The sequence below is a fragment of the Vigna unguiculata genome, chromosome 9 (assembly GCF_037176805.1).
Source record: "Vigna unguiculata cultivar grain cowpea cultivar isolate G323 ecotype 2 chromosome 9, ASM3717680v1, whole genome shotgun sequence".
Classification (NCBI taxonomy): Eukaryota; Viridiplantae; Streptophyta; class Magnoliopsida; order Fabales; family Fabaceae; genus Vigna; species Vigna unguiculata.
Genome location: NC_140800.1, coordinates 40617568 through 40638987, shown reverse-complemented (window position 1 = coordinate 40638987; position 21420 = coordinate 40617568). Strand labels below are relative to the sequence as shown.

The window sequence follows — 21420 nt, the reverse complement described above, 5'->3', positions numbered from 1 at the left end:
AATATATATATATATATATATATATATATATATATAATATTAATACTTATTTTAAATTTAGCTTACTTATATTTATGCATCAAAAATTTTGTACCATTCTGATTTCACATGTTTTACAAAGTAAATTTTATAAAATATTATATATATATATATATATATATATTTGTAAAATAGTTTAAAAAGGATTATATGGAGGAAATTATGTAATTAATTTTAGCTGTTATACGGTTACTTGAGATGATGGACTTGTTATTGGTATTTAATTGCTCAGTTTTAAAGGCCGTATCTTATATTTTCATTATTTATCGAATGAAAATTGAATTAACGAATTTTTTTAATTTTAATAATTGAAAATAAACAAAAAATCATTAAAATTATAATTATGTGTATTTTAAAATAAAATAAAAATTAACAATACTCGGATAGATAATGTAATTTTTTAATGAGTCCGGAAAGAAGATAAGTGGACTATAAATTAACCCAATAAACAATAATTTCTACTTTATGCAAATTTAATTTGCATTGTCATGTGTTTGAAGATTCTGTTTTAAAGTAACTGAAACCCAAGACAAGGACATGAAGAAACAAAACTTCCTTAATGAACCGACATTAAATAAGGGGTTGTTCTTTGTTCAATTTTTTTAACGTCATCTGAGAGAGCATTTATTAGGTATTTGGGATTTTATGGTATGTTATTCTTTTTGTGTATTTATTTATTACATTTACAGATGGTTGAAATTAATAGACATGCATTTTTAGCACAATAGATTCTATTAGCCCAAATAAACTTTTCTTGTAAAATTTTTACATAGATAATACATAATGAGTTGTGATTTGATATGAAAGGAAATTTACATTAATCTATTTTTTTTAAATAATTCTAAAAAAAATCTTAAACAAGTTTGTTTGAAATCATTGCATTTTTTTGTTCCCATATTTACTTTTATTGAGTAAACTAGAATACACAACCTTTTTTTTTTATGGCTTCTTTAGTCGTTTATTTTAAATGTTAATTATTTGACTAATTCAATAATTTATCTCATTTTTTCTTTCTTTTTCTTTTATCCATCTATTTTATCTTTATAGTTGTCAACCTCCTTTACTCTATACTCGTATATTTTTATTTCTAAATTATATCCAGTTGTTTAAAAGGCTATAAATAGCAAAAGAAATATTAATACCATTCTTATCTAACTCATAATTAATATTAAAAAGTTATACATTATAAAAGGTATATTATTATGGATTTTTATCCTAATTATATAAAAGTAAAAACTACTTCTTTTAGTGCAAATTTTGAAAGATATGAAAGTTTATTCCCACAAAGATACCTTTGGACTTTAGTCTCCAAAGGAAAAAAATTAAGGACCCTTCACCAACACACATGCTTTTTATTTATTTAAATAAAATCACAGGCAAACATTTTTCCTGGCCCACACACTGAGGATAAAAACAAATATTAAATAAAAGCAGAAACAAAAAAAAAAAAGGAAAAAAACCAATAAGCCGAAGGTAACCGCTGCAACAATCGGCTTCTGTTTCGGGGAAAAGAGGTTTTGGATTGGAAGAGAGAAGAGTGAAGTAAAGTGCTGTTTAGGAACTGTATATTAGAAGTTCTGTTACGGAACAAAAGCACTTTCCGAGTGCTACATGGCTTCCGCTCCCGGATCTCGATCCGGCGGCAAAATTCTCCGAACGCGACGGAGCGCCGCCGCGAGGAGCCGTACTCCTTACGACCGTCCCGCCCCGGCCGAGGCTCCAAGCCCTAACTGGCTCTCGCGTTTCGTATTGTCTCCCTCGCGTTTCATTGCTTCTGGCGCCGGGAAAATCTTCTCCTCTGTTTTGGATCTCGATAATGCTTCCCCGTCTTCTTCTTCTTCTTCTTCCTCTGCTGCTTCCTCCTCTCCCTCCTCATCCGCTAACAATTCCGACGCTGGTAATTACTGTTATCATGCAAACTTCTGGAACGGTTATACTCCCGTGCTTGAAATACTAGGGTTTCTGTCCTTTTTGGTTTTAATCTCGTTAATGTAGTGATTTATTTTGTTTTGACTTTTCGAGCTTGTGTGCGTTGACTCTGGTTGTAGTTGATATAGGTTTGGTAGATCTAGTATGCGAGGTGGGAGTAGTACCTTGTAAATTGTAATTATGGCTGTTTTAAAGTGCTTAGTTGGATTTGAAAAATTGTCGAAGTTGCGTGAATCTGTTATGTGTTTTAATTGAACTTTAAGTGTATGGGTCATAGTCGAGCGTTGTTGAAAAAGTAATTATGTATGTTCTTTGGTCTCGGACAATTGTTGTTGCTGTTGTCCCCCTACTAAACGATGTGGTTGGTGTCTAATTTTGCAGAGGAAGTCGGTACTTTCGATGATGAAAATGATAAACAGTCTGAAGGTGATGTGGCGTTGAGCAAGGTAGTTGACTCTCTGTTATGTTATCCTTTGCTTGATTGGGATTTAGGCTTTTTTTTTTCTTCGTCTAACTAGTTATTTTCAGTAAGTGTTCATGGTTTGTAATTCGTGTTAGTTTTTCCTTTGTTTTCTTATCACTTGAGAGATTGAAGTTCTTTTACTTGTTATGCATGCTGTGCATGTTGACGCATGCAATCACGTATACGTTGCAAAGACATGGCATTGCTCTTAATATGATCTCTTGCACAATTTGCTGTTCCAATAACTTATGGGCCTTTGGAAATTTTAGAAGGCTTCACTCCTTACCAACTATCCCCTCAAGAAATATAATGATTAGTGAACCTTGATGATTAAATTATCACTTTTAGAAATGCATTGGCTTTTAACAGTATTGCAGATTATGTTTCCATCCATTTAGAGACAGTTTTCATGTGTGGTTGTCTTCATGAGTCCCCTGGTTTTATCTGATAGCATTACACATTTTGTATTGACATCTGCAATGAAAGTATGGGACATCAGGACTGATCAATTTTTCTGTAAAGGAGCTCCAGCCCTTTGTTGGGAACAGCAAGAACAAGCATATCATCGAGCAGCTTATTCTGAAGGAGTCATTCTCCAGGTTCTGAAGAATTTACATTTTGACATGTGGATAATTCTTTTGTTTTTTATTTTTTCATCCTTGTGTTAGCATAGTTGAAAGTTCTTGATATTCTTTTTGTCAACAATGTAATTTCCTGTAGTTAAATAAGAATGCATTACATGTATGCATGGTGGTTTTTGGGCTTGGTATTGTTTTTTATAAAGTTGCATTTTAAATTAGCAGTAATTTTAGCCTCTAATATGATTCTGTTACATATTTATCTACCTGTATGCCATGATGATAATCTAGAGTACCTGATGGTAGTGGTCAAATCAGAAGACATTTCTCCCTTGGTCAATTTTTGAATTTATAGTAAGACTTGGCAACATTGTTTGACTTCAAATTTTCATCCAATCATGTACGTATTTGGTGATTTTAACTTGGCCTGAGTTTGGGACTTTCAAAAAATAAGCATTAACCTGGGCCAGGCACAGAACATGATCATTTAAAGAGTGCTATGCTGCATATATCAGGGATAGATTTGATTCCTCTAAATTGAGGGATACAGTTTAGAAGGTGAAATGCAAAGTTATAACTGATTCAATGAATGGTTGATATTGTGGTAAAGTGCATGTGCTTGGATAACATTATGAAGTTGTTAAAATCTCAAATGTTGATTTTTCTTTTCAATCATGTACATCATTAATGTATTTAAACCTAAATTTTTCGGACCTTGAGCTATATATGTTGTATAAACATGAGAGTGGAACTGCATTTATAAAAATTATAAGATCAAGAGTTGAATTTTAAATGTTTGCTTGAACTGTATTTAATCTTTCCTCTAGTTGTGTGGAATAAGGTTCTAATACAGTTTAATAATTGATCAGGGAAGAATATGATAGATTGATAAAAATAATAAGATCAAGAGTTGTAGATCCTGCGAATGACGATAATGGAGATAAGAGGCCCACAGATGTACTCAACAAGACTCCTGGAAGTGGTATTCTCTACATACAAACCTACCTCAGTTTTAACATGTTACTGTTTCCTGACCATGGATTTTTATTTCTTAAATACAGATTCACCTGATCTCCATAGTGCTGCCATTATGGAGGCAAAAAAATGGCTGCAGGAAAAAAAGTCAGGATTAGATACAACTTCAGTTATAGGTTTTGGAAGTCCTAGCTTGAATTTGTTTGCATTACCACAGGTTAGTGACTCTGTTTGTGGAGAAACTATATTGATTTTTGTACATGCTATCTCCTTCCCCTTTTCTCTTCACATAATGTATATCATGGTAACATGATTTCACAATTAACGATTTGTTTTTATCTGTATGTGTGGCTGTTATGCAGGATCCCAAAGATGAAGGATCACCGGTGGATGTGGCCAAGTCATATATGCGCACACGCCCTCCATGGGCTTCGCCTTCCATAGACCACCCTAATTCTCAAACACTATCTGGTGTTCAGCTCTTCAAAGAAGAAACACCATATCTATTGGGAAACAATTCTACACCGTCCTCCAAGGTGCTATTTGATGTGTGGTTTTTACTTTTGGAAGTTGCATATATGTCACCTTCATCTTTACTAGAAATTTAATCAGAGAATTTGGTCCTACATTTTATTAAACATAGTTTATTAATATAAAAGCATGAACTTAAAATTTTTATGGTTAAACTTGAAAGGTTAATATAGATTGAGCATGAGACAATTGAAAAAGTAGATGGAAAGGATTTATTTTATTCTTTGCAGAGCTGTGCACCATTATGTTTGGTGGTCTTCAGAAGTTGTGAAAACTGAAAAATATGTTTGAGGAGTTCTGTTATGCTCCATTAGTTTGGTGGTCCAATATACTTTCCCTTGTTATCAGGCTATTGTGTTATTATTTTTCCCAAATCTCTAGAAAAAAATGTCCTCGTACATCACATTAATCTCTATAACAAATTCTCCCATCTTTTCTAAATGTATTGTTAGAATTGAGAAGATGGATGGGTCTAACTGTTCCACTTGGGTTTCCAAAATCGAGTTATGGTTAGTGGTTTGGACTACAAATCTCATCTTACTATAACTATTGAATTTATTCCTACAAAGCAACATGAATAATGGATAAAGATTGATGCTTGTTATTAAATTAACTATTCACACCTTACTTAAGCCTATTTTTTATTTTTCTCTGTAAGTAGAAGTGTGCATAAGCTAGGAGTGAGGCCTGTGTTCTTTATACCAATGACACAACATTTGTATGATGTGTCAAGATCTTAACACTTCTTGGTCCCCGATGATTCGAGGGGTCTGTGTATGCTTATCTTGGGTGACTTAATGCGGGCCTTACATTATTTTAATGAGCTCCTTCCACCATTTGCAAATGGGTAGTATTTTTTATGACCGTGGGTTTGTATTGCTTGCCACAAGAGTATGTACCTGTGATCAAATTTGTAATCACCAGTAAACCTTACATCAATTTCCATATCATCTGAGCTCCTCCATATTACTTAGAAAATAAACACGGAGACACACACTTTGTCGGTACGGGAAAACACTTCTTTTATACTACAAAGTAATAACACTTGATGATCACGTACATGTAATTCTAGAAATCATTTAAAATGTGAACATTGTCACCTTATTGGACATACCATTGATGGTTGCATAGTAAACCCCGTTCACCCAATATTGCTAAGTTTGCTTGTATAGGAAAAAGTTCCACAGATAATAAGATTATTTGATAGGGAAGGAACACTTGGAAGGTTGAGTTGGTGCTAATAAGGTTTCCTATATTAGGTATTAAATCTGCTAAGTTAACTGACAATTGATTGGTCAAATGGAAAAAACCTGACCTAAATTTAAGGAAATAGTAGAGTTAGTCAATGGTATTGGGGCTTTAACCATTTGGCGTACCTCACGTAATTAATGCAATCCCCCAACTTGCCTCAGTGGATGAAACATTGCAAGTTCTTGATGTAAGTGTTCTTGTCCCGAAAAATAGAGGTTGTTTAACAAGCTACTGAATGAACTCTTAACCGTGTCTGTAGAATTTATTTTCTTAAAATTTGCGTGATTCAGCTTTTGAAAGCAACCTTAGTGTTAAGATTTGTTCTAGAAAATCTAGGACCTGTGTTTACCCTTTTCACCAGTTAGCTGCCTTTTTTTTTTCTTATAACACAATGTGAGATATGAGCTGTACCTTGGTAACAAAATTTATGTTCTGGATTATGAATTGTCTAGGAATTTACACGAATTACTTCTATCAATCATTGCTGGGTCGTCATTTGGATAGTTTAAGTTACAATATTAAAATGTTGTGCTTATGGATTTTGGTTTTGGCTGATCCTGAAATGCAGTTGAAAAGGGATTCTGCAGCTACTGGTTCATGGAGTATTCAGGATGAAATTCGAAGAGTAAGATTCAGGGCAACAGAGGATTTACTTAGGACACTTCCCTCCTCAAAAATTGATTGGTCTACACTTGGCATGGAGAATAAAAATAATGTAGACTCTTCGGCTATTGAAAACATTGGAACTAGTTTGGCAGAGAGAGTACATAATTCTACAAGTTTGGCGGATGCATCTGCTAACTTCGCCAGAGGATTTGGTTCTCAGGTCTCTCCAGGTATGATTCTGCTGTTGTAGTAAGCCTGTTGGTTTATACTGATAAAACATATAAAGTATGTTCATGCTTTACTCATTTAACTTCATTTCCCTTCAGATTTGGAGAGTAAACTGGAGGGGTCCAAACCTGAATCAGTGCTGTCTTATCCGGTTAACATTAATTTTGAACAGAATCAGGTGCACATCTGAATTGGAGTTTATATAAGAGCCCTCCTCCATTTAATACATTGAAGCTTTTTTAAAGTTAAGCTCTATTTTATGCTAACTCAATTTTCTTTTCTTCAGGGGTCTGTTGCTGTTCAGCAGACCAAAGGTAAACTTCCGACTATTACAGATCTATTCTGTTAGTCAAATTTCTGTTAAAATCAAGGACATTTGTTGATTATCAATGCTTTTGCGTTTGATATGTTCATGAGAGTTACAATTCGGCAATTCAACACAAACATTGTTCTCTAATTGTTATCATTTTAGATCTGAGAAGTGTAATTTAATTACTTACATGTATCAATCCGTTATTGTTCTTTCTGTTAATGCAACCCGACTAGCAGATGTTCTTTTTCATGCATTGTACAATAGTTTTACTCCCCCATCTCTCACTAGAAGTTCTTGCCACATAGGTACGCAAGATGACAGCAGAGAAGTAACTACTTCGGGACTACAAGATGGGTCCTCAAGTGATATGTACAGGTTAGAGTATTTCTATCTTATCACTTATGAATGAAGTTGTGTTTGTCTGTTTATTCAGTATAAGTTTTTTCTCATTACTTTCTAATAGTACCTTATTCTCGCTTCCCATCTCCAAGGCATTTAAGATCCTTAAATTTGTTGATCTGTTCAACTTTTTGACATTGTCTTTAGGCTGATATTTGGAATGTTTAGCTTTCCTTAATTGCAAAAATCACACTTAGTATGCGAAACTGTTTGAAACTGATGACTCTCTTGACTAAAGCTCGTTGACGTTCCCAGCATTTGATTATATTGTCAACGCACTTTTTTATTGTTGACCAACCGAATTTTTGCGAGTGTAGACACCGTACCCCTTGCAAACTGACAATAACAGTGACAAACTATGTTGAGTTTAATCCTGTCAATGTATATGTTACCAAGAGTTCCATGTGCATAGATCTAGACAAGCTTTTTGTATGAATTCTGGCCCTGTATATTATTTGTCTTCTAATCGTAGCTTTTCTTTGAATGTTAAACAGGGGTGACGGACTGGTTAAAGTCAATGGCATCAATGACACAAATAGGCCAGGTCATCAGCTAGACTCAGTTGAAGAAACTAAAGAAGGTATGAATCAGTCCCTTTGGTTGTCTTATGATTAGAAAACATGCTCTGTTGATTTAATGTGTTATCTGACAACTTGTAGTCACACTTGTTAAAATCCTATTTGCGAGAAGCAATATGTTTAGCAGTGTACCATGAACCATTGCACAATGCTAAGGGTTCAGTTTTGCAACCCTTCTGAGTTCCCGTTTAGCTAGGGTATGATATGCATATGTTATTCATTGTCATGAGGATGTATGTACATAGATCAGGGTGGTAGTCTACAAGACCTTGCATGTTTTTGTAGATCATGTTGTTTTCCCCTTGTTCGATTATGATAAATTTCTCCTTTGTGATCTGAAGTTTAATATTTTATTCAATATTCTCAATTTTAGTGTTCATCTTATATGCTGATCCTTCCTTTAAATGCAGCTACAGATTCTAGATTACAAGATAGTAACCACTTAGTAATCAAAGAGAAGGTTGGAGCAGAAGATGAATTAGCAAATGGGTTCCCCTCTTCAGAACCAAGGTAAATTTATGGTTCACAGGCTTTTCTTTGATGTTGAACTTTCTTAAAGTAAAACCTATTTATATATAACCTAGGTGCCTTTTACTTGTAGTTGATCAGTGGAATGTAAAATTATGGGTTAATTTATACTTTTACTCAAGAAACCTCGATTCTCTGTTGCCATCCTTACTTGATTGCGAAATTTAGAATGAACAATTTTTGTAATTGACTTGAAATATGTGGGGACATCAACTGACTTTAAATTAATTCTGCCATTTTCCTGTTTGCTAGTTTCAATGCAGCTCAGGTTATTGAACAGAACACAAAAACATTGGAGGACAAGGAACCCAATACAAATGATTCAAGTCAGGAAAGGACAGCTGAGGTTGTTCTCGAGCAAGAGGCTTGCAAGACATTGCGTGAATCAATGGACGTGCCTGATGTAACTGGGGACGCTGATGGTGTTGCTTCTGGTTCGCAGAACAGTTCCAGCGTGTACGAGGTTCAACACGATAGTTCCCAGCTGGGTGTAGTAGAATCAGGTTTGGCAGCGACACCAACTAGCATTGCTAAGCAAAAGGGGAGAAGAGTGACCGCCACATATAACAGCAGAAGGAGCAGGAGCAGGGGTGTCAAATGATGCCCATTGTTGTATTTTGTATCTTAAATTGTAAGTTACCGTTAGCTTAGAAAGTAGGGATTATGCAGGACATTTGTTGTGAGATTAATTATATTCAAGAGTATATACGTCTCCTTAGACAGCTTTATTTTTTCTTTAATCTCTTCTTTTTTTGTCTGTTTTTTGGGGTGATTTAATCCGGTTCAGGAATTGGAATGTATTTGCTGTATAAATGGTTAAATAGCGACATTTTTTTACTCAGGCATGCCTTTTTGACCCCCCTTCCGTGAACCATAATATTTAGTAACAATATGGTGCGCGAATTAGTTTGAGGTTGATGAAAGGCGACTGCACCAATCGTTTGACTCCACGTAAGGTAAGAGGGAGGGTGGATAAAAAGACAGTATTTTTTCGTTACGAGAAGAAAAGGGAAAATGTTTATTTTCAATGATACAAAGTATTTTTTGTCAATTACTAGTAGTAAGTTCGATTTTCAGAAAATTCAATGAAAATGTTTTACATGATAACTTATTCTTAAATGACCACGTAAGACAAATAATATTTTTTCTTCAGTAGTTTATGAGAATGATAGTAGAGAGGATGATGTTTGTTGGTTGGTTGTTACTTTCTGCACCCATTAAAGCTGTAATTTTCAAATTACTCCTTATTAAAAATATAATAAAAATATCTGTAAAGTTTATTTTTATATTTTCAGGATTAAAATAAATTAAAAATATAATAAAAATATCTGTACCAGTCTATTTTTACACCTCTGAAATATCTAATTCGAAATATAAAACAAATTAAAATAAAATATCCAATTCAAAATATAAAAGAAAATTCAAAATGAGTGTTACGGAACATATTTCTGAAATACCTTAAAAAATACTTGTTTAGAATTATTTTATTTTATATTTATTGGACAAAAGTGGATAAAATAGTGCATTAAGGGTTTTTTTTTTTTTTCATAGTGTAAGCTATGGTGGTTCAAATTGGATTTTAGATGATCATCCAAGTCATTTTTTTGGTGGATTAACTTTTCCATTTTGGCTAAAATTAGCTTGAAGTGATTGTATCAAAATTTTAAAAAGTTAAAGTACAAAATGTGGTAAATATGCCTTAAATAATGTCGTAATTACGTAGGAAAATAATAGTAAACTTATATTTATCTGATTGTTTATCTCATGGTATAAACTTAGATCGATATTATCGAACTAAACTTTAGAAAATGTACAACTAACTTAATCGTTTATTAAAGATTTATTTGTAGTTCACCATGTACACTAAAATACAAACAAAAAAAAAAATTACCATTTACTCTATTGTATGATTGCGTTCTAGTATACCTAGTAAGTCTCATATCATTTAGGAGTAGAAGTCACATTTATATATAACTTATATTAATTTACTTAAATGATTAAATTAAATCACACTCATAATTAATTTATTAATGACATACATTTTTGACTTTCATGAGTTAAAAATAAATTAAAGAATCTATTCTTACAAGATGAAATTGATTAATTTAACATTTATCCATGTAACCAACACAATGTAAATATTCGCCCCAATGTTATTAAACTATGAATTTATTTAATTATTAAGTTGAAGCTTTTGAATGTTAAAATAATTAATTATACACCTACACACACTTTTACCGATATTTTTTAAATTTAAAATTTAAAACAATATTATAATCAAGGAGAAAAGCATTATTTCATAAGCAATTACCGTTTTAAAACACATAAGCATTCATAGTTTTTAATTCCTTTCTTTGTTTTTGCACTCTAATTCACAACAACTCCACTTTTTTGTTTTTTTCTTTTTTCTTTCAATTTTTTCTTTTGTATTTCATCCATCTAAGTAAAACTTAGTATGTAATATTTCAACAAATATAATTTATACTTTAATTACTTTCTTTGTCAAGACTAAATTGGTCTAAATGACTAAAATTATCTCAAATTAATTATATTAAAGATGAACAATACTACAATGTGATGTGAACCTCATTTACACAATGACTAACTTAGGATATTTAGGGTTAGAACTTGGTAGGAAACTTGAAAAATTATTAAATAGATGAATTAGAAAAAAGGTGGAAGAAAATAATCACTGAGAGGTAACACAAAGGATGAGAAAGTTTTTTGATACAGCCAAGAGTTTTTGAATCACTCCCACTGATAGATAAAAAAGATAATTTCTGATTAAAGCTCAAGCTCGACTTTTTCATTGATAAAAATGATTCAGCTTATTTAGGAACTTTAACCATCAAAATTACAAAAAAGACATATAAATTTTAATTACAGCCACAAAAAACACATAAATTTCAATTACAACTCACTTAAATCTATTAATAATTTACTCGAGCCAATAATGATCCACTGCCTAGTTGATCATAACTAAAATTGTGGCCACCAAATATAAGTACTTATTTTACACCTTATAAAAAATAGTGAAAACATTTGCATAAATCAGGAATAATTTTATAGAAACTAATTAAAAATTTAAAATTAAAATCGAGGGCATCAAACGATTCCAATTGCCAAAAATACGTTAAAAGAAAAGAAGAAGCAATACATGGTAATTCCAATTGAAGTGTAAATTGGAGTGTAGAGTGACAGCAAAAGAGAGTGCGATAGTGAAGAGAGAAGAAAAGCGGTTTGGTCCAATGCAAGGCAAGGAAATGGAAGGGTTGTCGTCTTCATCGGCGATTGCGCAGAAAACATGGGAGCTCGAGAACAACATCATCCCCATGGACACTCCGGGAGCCGCCTCCTCCTCCTCCGCCGCAACCGCCACCAACGCCGACGACTCTATATTCTACTACGACGAGGCTGGCCAGAACGAGTTCCAGCGCGACAAGCCCTGGGCCAATGACCCTCACTACTTCAAGCGCGTCAAGATCTCCGCACTCGCGCTACTTAAGATGGTCGTCCACGCACGCTCCGGCGGCACTATCGAGGTCATGGGCCTCATGCAGGGAAAGACCGATGCGGACGCCATCATCGTCATGGACGCCTTCGCTCTCCCCGTTGAAGGCACGGAAACGCGCGTTAATGCTCAGGCAGATGCGTACGAGTACATGGTCGATTATTCCCAGACAAACAAACAGGTTCCTTCGCTTAAACCCTAGCACTAACCCTAATTCGAATTTATTCTGATTGAACTGTTTTTTTTTTTTTTTTTTTTGCAGGCTGGTAGATTGGAGAATGTTGTGGGATGGTATCACTCTCATCCTGGGTATGGATGCTGGCTGTCGGGGATCGATGTTTCGACGCAGATGCTGAATCAGCAGTTTCAGGAGCCGTTTCTGGCGGTTGTGATTGATCCCACAAGGACTGTTTCGGCGGGGAAGGTTGAGATTGGAGCTTTCAGGACTTACCCTGAAGGGTATAAGCCTCCGGATGAGCCTATTTCTGAGTATCAAACTATCCCTCTCAATAAGATTGAGGACTTTGGTGTCCACTGTAAACAGGTATCTCTTCTTTTGCTGCTGTTTGCCATTTTTTTTTCTAATTACCTTTTTTTTTTTTTTTTTTTTTTCAGTTTTTGTTTAATTTCATCCGTGTGCTTTTGCAGTATTATGCCTTGGATATTACTTACTTTAAGTCATCTCTTGATTCACATCTCTTGGATCTTCTGTGGAACAAGTATTGGGTGAATACATTGTCGTCTTCTCCTCTGTTGGGTAATGGAGATTATGTTGCTGGACAAATCTCTGATTTAGGTACTATTTTTGTTGCAGTCTGTCTATATATATATATATATATATATATATATATATATATTGATTTATTTTTTATTGTAGATTAGAATGGTTCTGCAGTTCTCTTTAAAATGTTGTGTATTTGATAGTGCTATGTTTTGAAAGTATGAGTGTCTAAGTTGGAATATTCCTGTTGCAGCTGAAAAGCTAGAACAAGCAGAGAATCAGTTGGCACACTCACGCTTTGGGCCACTAATAGCACCGACACCTAGAAAGAAAGAGGTGAGTGACTGTTTCTATACAAGTTGCGGTATCTTCATCCATTTATTAGAAGTTCTGAATCATTGTATTGAGGTTTCATTTGGATTATTGAAAATTTTCATAACAGTCTCTTTTTGATGATGAAATTCTTTCTGGGTGATTATCTCTCATCTAATTCATGCTGTATGCAAATTTAGATATAAATTTAATTTGTTGAAATTTTGAAGCTTGTTTCTAACTGTTAGCTGTTAGAATATAGTGTACCACAACATGCTTTTTCATTTATCAGTCTTTAAACCGCAGGGGAGAAAATTTGAGACAAATACTGGATAATTAGCCACACTAACTGCAATACTTGTGCTAATGAGTTTGTAAACAGCTTCCATGTTCAATCACCCATGATGCCACATTGCCATGTCACAAGATTAGGTCCCTAATCCCAAATAGTTTTCCTCCTAGCTCGTAATTATGTGTGATGATACCTACTGAAGTGATTAACATACAGAATTGCCCAACATACAGCTTGGCTGAGCCTGGGGCTAACTCATTTTTGATTCATTGGCCTCGTGGGGGTTGGTTGGACTGTCCATTTCGACAGCTGTACCTACATTCAAGAGAAGAGTTGTATGCTAGGTAGTCAAAATTAAGATTTCACTCAAGATTATAAAAGGAAGTATGTATTGTAAATCGGTTTATTTGTGGAATTCATATATGCACACACAAAATTATCATGTCTCACTTAAACTCATAATTGAACTTCAGTTCAAAATGGCCAACAATATATATATATATATATATATATATATATATATATATATATATATATATATATATATATATATATATATGTATGTATGTATGTGTGTGTGTATAAAGTAGTAAATTAATAGGTGTAAACACCACATTCTAGTTACATACCAGTAACTCCTTCCTAGTTACAAAATAGAAAACCAGTAGCTCCATCCTATTTCCAAATAGAAATTCTATCTTAGTTACAAAATTATTTATCTGAAACAAATAACCTTGTAAGCTAAAATCATAATGTCCAAAGACCTTTAACGCCACCATTTTCAGTTCAATCTCCACCATTCAAATCAGTAATGTCTAAATCATACTGATGTAGAATTTCATTCTCCTCAACTTGGACTGGATCCAAGTTTTCATCCAAATCCAAGTTGTCTGCATCCAAACCTGGTACTTCATTCTGCTCATGCTTCTATAATCCACTCCTCATCAGATGAACAATCAACAATATTATTTTGAACTGGTTTTCTTGTTTGCTTCTAGCATAATGAAAACAACATCATTCATTATGCTTTGCTTTAGCCTATTTCTTCTTTGTGTGGATGGACATAAACAAATGCAAGGCAAATATGATAAGCGAGTAGTAGATTTGTAATTCTATTCTAGGATATATTGAACTCCAAGTAAGCTCACATCAGGAGGAGCTACATATTGAACTCGTTACATGAATGAATTTCTTTTGGAGTTTTGGATGATCATCACTTAAGACTTCCACCAATCTGCTGGAGTCTTCAATTTAGTTGACCTAGAAGATAAGGGACAACCAACATTTTGAACATTAATCAAAGTTTGTTCATCCTCATCCTTCACCATCCTTGCTTGTTGGATGTTTCATTGGACCTTGTTTGTTTTCACTTCCAAACTAGCTTTGAATCGGAACTATAATGCATTTGAGTGTGAAGGGAATAACTCGCAACATGCAAAGGCCTATGAAGTTACTTGTTCCACCTTTCATCAATGATATTCCAAAAGGCAAATAACTAACCACAATATATTACATTGAGTTATTTTTTTGTTTCAGTTTCAAAATCACTAACTTGATAAATAAATAAATATTTAGACAGTTAGATTGAATACGTTTTTTAGATAATATTGAAAGCCTTTTGTATCTTTCCTTGGCTTGGTACATTGCTTCATAAATGAATACCATGATCTATTTTTCATCTAAACCAACCAATTGAAGCACTTCAATTAGAGGCAATGCACCCTTCAAACAAGTTATGATATTCTTCCAAACCTACTACACTTACATTCATTACTAATAAACATTCTAATTAAAGCACTCTCCTTCTCATGAAGGAACCCTACTGTCAAGTAAGATGTGGCAAAAAGAGTAATATTCATCCTCATCCAGTCTCTTCCTTCCATGAAATGTTGCAATAGAGAAATTAAAGAAGTTCTTGAAGAGATAAAGGTCATAATTTTTATACCTTCTTGGAATTGTCTCTTCATGAACTGTGATCTTCTCACAATCCTCTAACATCAAGTCAATACAAAATGAAGCACAGGGTGTCCGAAAATTAGCTTTTCCTCTTTGCCATCAACATTTGACCAACAACTTTGTAGTTTGCTGCATTATCTTTCAAAATAATGGTATCCATCATCTCAGACTTTTTCATCTGTTTTGGGTATAGCATATGTATCTACGGACCTTAGGAAGGAACACAATATCCTTTGGGCTGTTCACTAGGAAGTATATCATTGTCCTTCTTTTCTTATCATACCAGCCATCAATTATAATCGCGCATTTTGTTTTCTTCCATTCATCCCTTTGTACTTGTAAAGGAAGTGCTGTATTTTTCACTTGCTTTCAAATATTGGACTCTAATCTCATGATAGGATGGAGATGTAAATCCAAGGTCATGCCTTAAAACCAAATCAAACATAACACTGAATTGTTCACTCTTTGGCACATTGAAAGGTATATCATTGTTGTAGACAAACCTAGCAGTTGCTTTGCATGCTTCCTCTCTGACACCTTAAACATGGTGTTGATGCTGGCTTGTGAGCTAACTAAACAAAATTATTTCTAGGTCTGTCAGCATTATATGTTTTGTTGTTTTTTCTTTTGTCACCAGCTTCTGCACTTTCCCCCTCCTTATTAAGGCTTGTTTTCTTGATCAAATTTTGTTGCAAACCAATAACAATTTCACAACTTCCTTCTTCACTTCATCTATAAGACTATAACACCCTTGCATGCTCCAATATCCTGGTGAGTACCAGCCAAGTGATGCTTCAACTGATAAACTCATGTTTTTATTACCTTCTAAAAGTATTTGAATTGAAGTTTCCTAGTAACTCCATCATCTGAATTACTATGCTTCCAAGCTATATCATTCCATTTTTCGAATCATATTTTGGAGCCATGGGTACAAAGGAGCTTGAAGTCTTTTCAATTATTGGGGAAAAAAAATGACAAGGATTAGTAGTGAGCAGTGGTGCAATGCAATTTGGTTTATTTTAAAGGAAGAGCAAAGTGGTATGTTGCAATTCAGTGGTGTTAGAATGTAATCAGCCGTTACAGATTTGTAGGAAATTAACCGTTACATAATCTAGAAAATTAGGATGATTGATTCCTAATTATTAGGTGTTTTTATTATATTTGACTCTGTAAAATAGTATAAATACATACGATGTGATCTGCATTAGATACAATACATTCAGAACATATACAATTCTCTATGGTATCAGTAGTAGTGGTAATAAACAAAGAGAGAGAAAGATGGAATGGAATGGGAGTGAGTAGAATTGATATTAAATAGCCATAGGGAGAGCAAAATTCATTGTTTTTGGTAAAGGGAGAGTAGCATTGGCAGCATGTATGCAACATTTTTTATTTATAGAAAAGAGGCAGTCATGACTCAGCAGTTTTTAGGCATTGATTTGTTTTTTTTTTCTTTTGATCGGCAATTGTTAATTATTAGTTTTTGTTAGTGGGGGAGTTGAACCTACAACCTCTCCAATCCTCCCTTCTAAATCCCACCAAACCAACCTTATTTCTCCAAATTGTTAGCCGGAGGGAGTTATACTTGATGGCTTTTAGGCAATGGGGTGAACTGGGTTAAGTAACTGGGTTTTGAAGGAAAAAAATTGGGCTTAAGTTCTGGGTCATAAAATCGGGTCATGCAACCCAACCCAAGAAAATAACCTAGAAATATGGAAAGGTAGGTGCTATGAGAGACACCACAAGGTATGCTGAGACCACGAGAGGCGCTTCAGTGAGGAGTGTTGAGGGCTGCAACAACAACTGCTCCCACACTTGTGAGAAACAGAATTCTTACTTGAGTTGTGATCTGCAATGGCAATCCGATGTGATCCACCAAAATCACTACCTTGAGGTGACTTAAGATGGGAGAGGGAGTAGATTGTAGGCACATTTGATCTTACGCTCCAGAGAGCAATTTTGAATGCCTTGGTTGTAGTATTATACCAAATTTCATTTTAGTATTAAAGTCATACATGTTATGGATGGATTTTCTCACACGTTTTGTAGCTCAAGTGCTATGTGAGCATCAAGATGTTCATACCTGCAAGAGTTTTTCTTACCTCACATCCTTTTTCACTTTTTATTATTTTGGGTCTTACTGGCTTTGCATAAATGATCAATTGCCCTGCCAGTTTTGGTGTTGGAAAATTAATTCTCACTCTTTCCTTTGAAAAAACCTTTCAATATAAATATAGTATGGAGGACACACATCCTAGTTATGTTCAGCAATTCAAATTAATTTTGCTTAAATTTTTATTAAAAAAAGCCCTAAATGGTGGTAGTAGTTCCCCTATCAACATAATTTTTTTTTTCATCAAGAAAGAAAATAGAATAAATATAATTGACCAGAATTAATATGTATGAGCTATGTCAGTGTTAAAATTGATATAGCTTTATTGGATCCTCCATACTTAGCATAACTGGTTGAGAATTTAGATAGATACCAATAATATATGACATCCTAATTAATTTTTTATTCATTACCTTCTACTAAAATAATCATGAACCTTGTTGGTTTATTCTTTTTAAGGGGTTTGGAAGTGCATACTTGTAATCAGTTTACTTTATTCATGAATGACTGTCTGTTAGACATTGGCCAACTTAGCTGGTAAAGTTGTTTGACACCGTCTTTCATCAATCAATTTTATTACAACAATGAGTCATGACCTAGATGTTGGATGGTTGAGCTTGTGGACTAACTTCTGCTTTGGCATCTTTATTTTTCATTGTATTTTTCACTTTTTTGTTTGCAAGAGGAAGTTTCAACCCCTATAACCTATATCCACTCCATTGTCAATTTTCCTTCCCATACCCCAAAACTAAAGAAAACAGAATCAAAATTGGTCTTTTATATCCGATCTTTACTTTTCCATTCAAATGTGTTGTTTTCACAATAACAGTATTATTGTAAACTGGATAATGCATTTCAGAATGAGGTTGTTGCCACTGGGACCCTGTTTTGGTTTGGCTAAGCTATATAGCTAAAGAAAACAGAATCACAATCGGTCTTATTTTAATTCTTACTTTTCCCTTTAAATGTGATGTTTTTACCAAAAAAAAAAAATCATTGGAACTATTGAATTAATGCATTACCGACTGGGGTTGTCAGTTGTCCCCACTGTGACCTTGTTTCTGTTTGGCCAAGTCATTTGTAAAAGAATCAAATGTTGGGATTACTGAAGTACTAGACTTCAAAGGTGCCTGATTAGTTTTTTGCTGAAGACTGCTGATACTGTGCTTGCTTAGTTTTTAATATCGGATTCTCCATGACATCTTAGATTTAGTTGGCTCAATTTACTGGTCTGTTATTACTAACCTTGACGAATATGTGTGGGCTTGTGCGCACATACATGTACTAAATGGAAAATACTATGTGATGTTTGATTATTTACATGATATATCATTGTGCTACATACATATCATTTCCACATTTCCATGGTGGGAAGTTATTTCTGTGTTGGAGCAATGCTCCTGCACTTTGTAAAATTTCTGTGTATATTATTACCCTCTTGGTCATGATGATGGATATGGCCATTGAATATATTCATACTGCCAAAACTATATATAATATATGCTGTTGTGGTGTGGCCAACTGTTTACATATATGAGAATTCTCCCTGCCAAAAAGCGGGGCGCTAAACTATTCTTCATTTATTGAATCCCATTCTTCAAAATGCTTTTTTTTATACTGAAAAAAGTACGCAGTTGTCACAAGCGAAAATCTGGGACAAATTGCAATGGCTAATTATAAATTCGTGATTGATTGTTTTTTAATGTATACCTTTTTAATAACTTTGGTGACGAGAAAATTGAAACCGATAAAAAACCATAACCATGCAAATGTTTAGTAGGTCTTTGACTGTTGATAATTTGAAGCTGCTCTGTATCAACTTTGTTTATGATCATCTATGAATGCCACTCAATGTTGATGTTAACGTTCTTTACCCTCTCCCACTAATTTTCTCTCCTTGCATACCTGATACCGACATTTCCATGATTTGCAGGAAGAATCTCCTCTTGCTAAAATTACTCGTGACAGTGCCAAAATAACTGTGGAGCAGGTGCATGGTCTGATGTCACAGGTAACTTGCTTTGCTACCCCCCTCATTAAATTATTCTCTACTTTGCTTCTGAAATGCAATGATCAATTTCTTCTGTGTAGGTCATCAAGGACATTTTGTTTAACTCCGTCCATCAAGCAAATAGAAGTCACACTGAACCATCTGGTCCTGAACCAATGATTGAAAGCTGATTCTGGCTCTGCTAGACATGCATTGATATATTCTTTCTTTCCTTTTTTTTTTTTTGTTATGCCCTCAATTATCGGCCAACTCTTATGCTCCACATAACAGTCAATCTAGCCTTGTATTTTCTTTTTGGCCCTCCTCTGCATATTCTTGTTTTATTGCACTAGTATATTTGTTAACCATGCACCGGAACTCACCTAACACAAACAAAACCGTTGTCGAATACAGTTAACAAATACCTTTTTAAGCCCTTTTACTACTACTTCCATCCAAGTTATTTTTCTCGCCTTTTATCGTACGGTCCAAATTCTGCGGGGTTGTGATTGATGCAGTCTTTGTCTTTACCACAAATAAACGTTGGACTGGTTGGGTTGTCTAAATAATGTTACTGTATCCATCACTGTTTATATTAAATAGTTGCAGTTTACAGAGTAGCGTAGTAATCAGTATTAAAATTGGTTATAATGAAAGGGTAGGAACTTGATTCGGCTGGAATTTATCATGACACTATGGAAAACCTACATCAGAGAAATGTTTAAAAATATCGTGTCATTTTCTTCTCGAGATTTTAGACCATATTGTAAAAGAGAAAGTTTAAATAATGTGTGGCTAACATCCCACAATGGAACAATAATAACAGAATAAGTAAAACCTAGATTTAGCGTCATGATTTGATCCAGTTGGGATCGTTGAAACTAGAGAGCAGTGGTGAAATTGGATACGCATCATATCATGTGAGAATGAACGGTTGATACAAAATGGAAGGGTCTGAGAAAAAGTAGGTTAAAGACCAAAGACGAGTTCAGTGTATGTCTAAGGGCCATAATTCAGCAAGTCCTTTTCTTATGTACGATAATTCACATTATAATCATTTAGATACCCAATAACAGAGGCCTCTATGAAGACGTACTCTTTGTCCTTCTTCCCCATCAACCTCCATTTTACACTTTGTCAAATTCTCAATCTTCAAACTTACACCTCTCATCATTCTCTCTCAATCTTAACTTAATACGAGCATTAGGTACTATTACCATAAACTCTCAACTATATAATTGTGCAAGTCACACAAATAAAAATCTACCCTTTTGGTAAATGATCTCTAAAATGTGTCAAAAAAATTCTTTTTAACTCTTTTTTTCTCTCATTGCCAATTGTAAAACTAAGATGCGTTCGATAAGATTCTGGGGGATAACAGAAAAAGGAACGTCTTCATTGACAAGGTAATGGCCTTCTCTTTACATGTGACAATTTCACATGGAACTTAACCCATCTCCAAGGACTCTCTTTTTTCTCTTTCTAGAATCTGGCACTGCCTCAATATATGATGGAGGCCTAGCTACTTCCATAACCAACTTTCAGAATCCATCATATACTTTCCACTTTCCCAAATTTTACATTTCTCTCGTGCCATTCCCTTTTCTTCTTCTGTTGCCACCAACCTTCTCTTTTGCCTTCTCCACACACAACTCCTACCACTCTTCTCGTGAGAAACCTAACTTCCACCATCAAATATCATATCATAATCCTATCACCACTTCACAACACAGTAACTACAATGAACACACAAAAAAAAAAAAACTTTATACATGTTCACTCCTATGTTGTTAAAATATGTATGCAAAATTTCCTTAAAGCGTTGTCATGTCCTCGTATAAAGTCACTAACTTTGTTGTCTTGGTTTTGTGCAACTTCATATTTGGAGCCAAAAAGTCTGGAATAAATGAATTATGAAGATACTAATATATAACGGCCTAGCTATAGCATAAGGGTGGGGATACGAAGAGAAGAGAATACTACTTTAAAAAAATGGTTGGTTCAGTGTAATTTCCCCAATCCCATCAAAATCGTATAACCAGAAAAAAATTCGAAGTTATCACACACAAAAAAAAAATGTCTTGCCACTTGAGTATGGATGCAT

General features: G+C 34.2%; 2 protein-coding genes across 7 annotated transcripts; both read left to right on the top strand.

Annotated features, from left to right (window-relative positions):
* Positions 1–1476: 1476 nt before the first annotated feature.
* LOC114163710 (flocculation protein) lies at positions 1477–9158 on the top strand. 6 transcript variants are annotated; one of them, XM_085667018.1, is made up of 13 exons: positions 1477–1936; positions 2350–2414; positions 2918–3030; positions 3879–3991; positions 4071–4201; positions 4347–4520; positions 6335–6602; positions 6699–6778; positions 6887–6914; positions 7219–7288; positions 7807–7892; positions 8307–8400; positions 8671–9158. In XM_085667018.1, exons 1-13 carry the CDS (start codon positions 1651–1653, stop codon positions 9017–9019), a joined length of 1857 nt encoding a protein of 618 aa, XP_085523144.1. In that variant the 5' UTR covers positions 1477–1650; the 3' UTR covers positions 9020–9158. The 6 variants fall into 6 exon arrangements, with proteins under 6 accessions (XP_085523144.1, XP_085523143.1, XP_085523142.1 ...); XM_085667017.1 differs by having other exon boundaries at positions 1478–1936; positions 3879–3988; positions 8301–8400; XM_085667016.1 differs by having other exon boundaries at positions 1478–1936; positions 8301–8400.
* A 2421-nt stretch (positions 9159–11579) lies between these two features.
* On the top strand, positions 11580–19758 carry LOC114164577 (COP9 signalosome complex subunit 5a-like). The gene is made up of 6 exons (XM_028049296.2): positions 11580–12110; positions 12192–12473; positions 12578–12725; positions 12904–12986; positions 19260–19337; positions 19418–19758. The coding sequence occupies exons 1-6, from the start codon at positions 11667–11669 to the stop codon at positions 19505–19507; spliced, it is 1125 nt and encodes a 374-aa protein (XP_027905097.1). The 5' UTR covers positions 11580–11666; the 3' UTR covers positions 19508–19758.
* Positions 19759–21420: the final 1662 nt, after the last annotated feature.

Bases quoted from the DNA above. Each gene is read 5' to 3' on its own strand.
- LOC114163710 (XM_085667016.1), top strand. From the start codon at position 1,651: ATGGCTTCCGCTCCCGGATCTCGATCCGGCGGCAAAATTCTCCGAACG. The intron at 3,992-4,070 runs GTATTCTCTACA...TCTTAAATACAG, and splicing joins CAACAAGACTCCTGGAAGTG to ATTCACCTGATCTCCATAGT. The intron at 4,521-6,334 runs GTGCTATTTGAT...CCTGAAATGCAG, and splicing joins ATTCTACACCGTCCTCCAAG to TTGAAAAGGGATTCTGCAGC.
- LOC114164577 (XM_028049296.2), top strand. From the start codon at position 11,667: ATGCAAGGCAAGGAAATGGAAGGGTTGTCGTCTTCATCGGCGATTGCG. The intron at 12,474-12,577 runs GTATCTCTTCTT...GTGCTTTTGCAG, and splicing joins TTGGTGTCCACTGTAAACAG to TATTATGCCTTGGATATTAC. The intron at 12,726-12,903 runs GTACTATTTTTG...TTCCTGTTGCAG, and splicing joins TGGACAAATCTCTGATTTAG to CTGAAAAGCTAGAACAAGCA.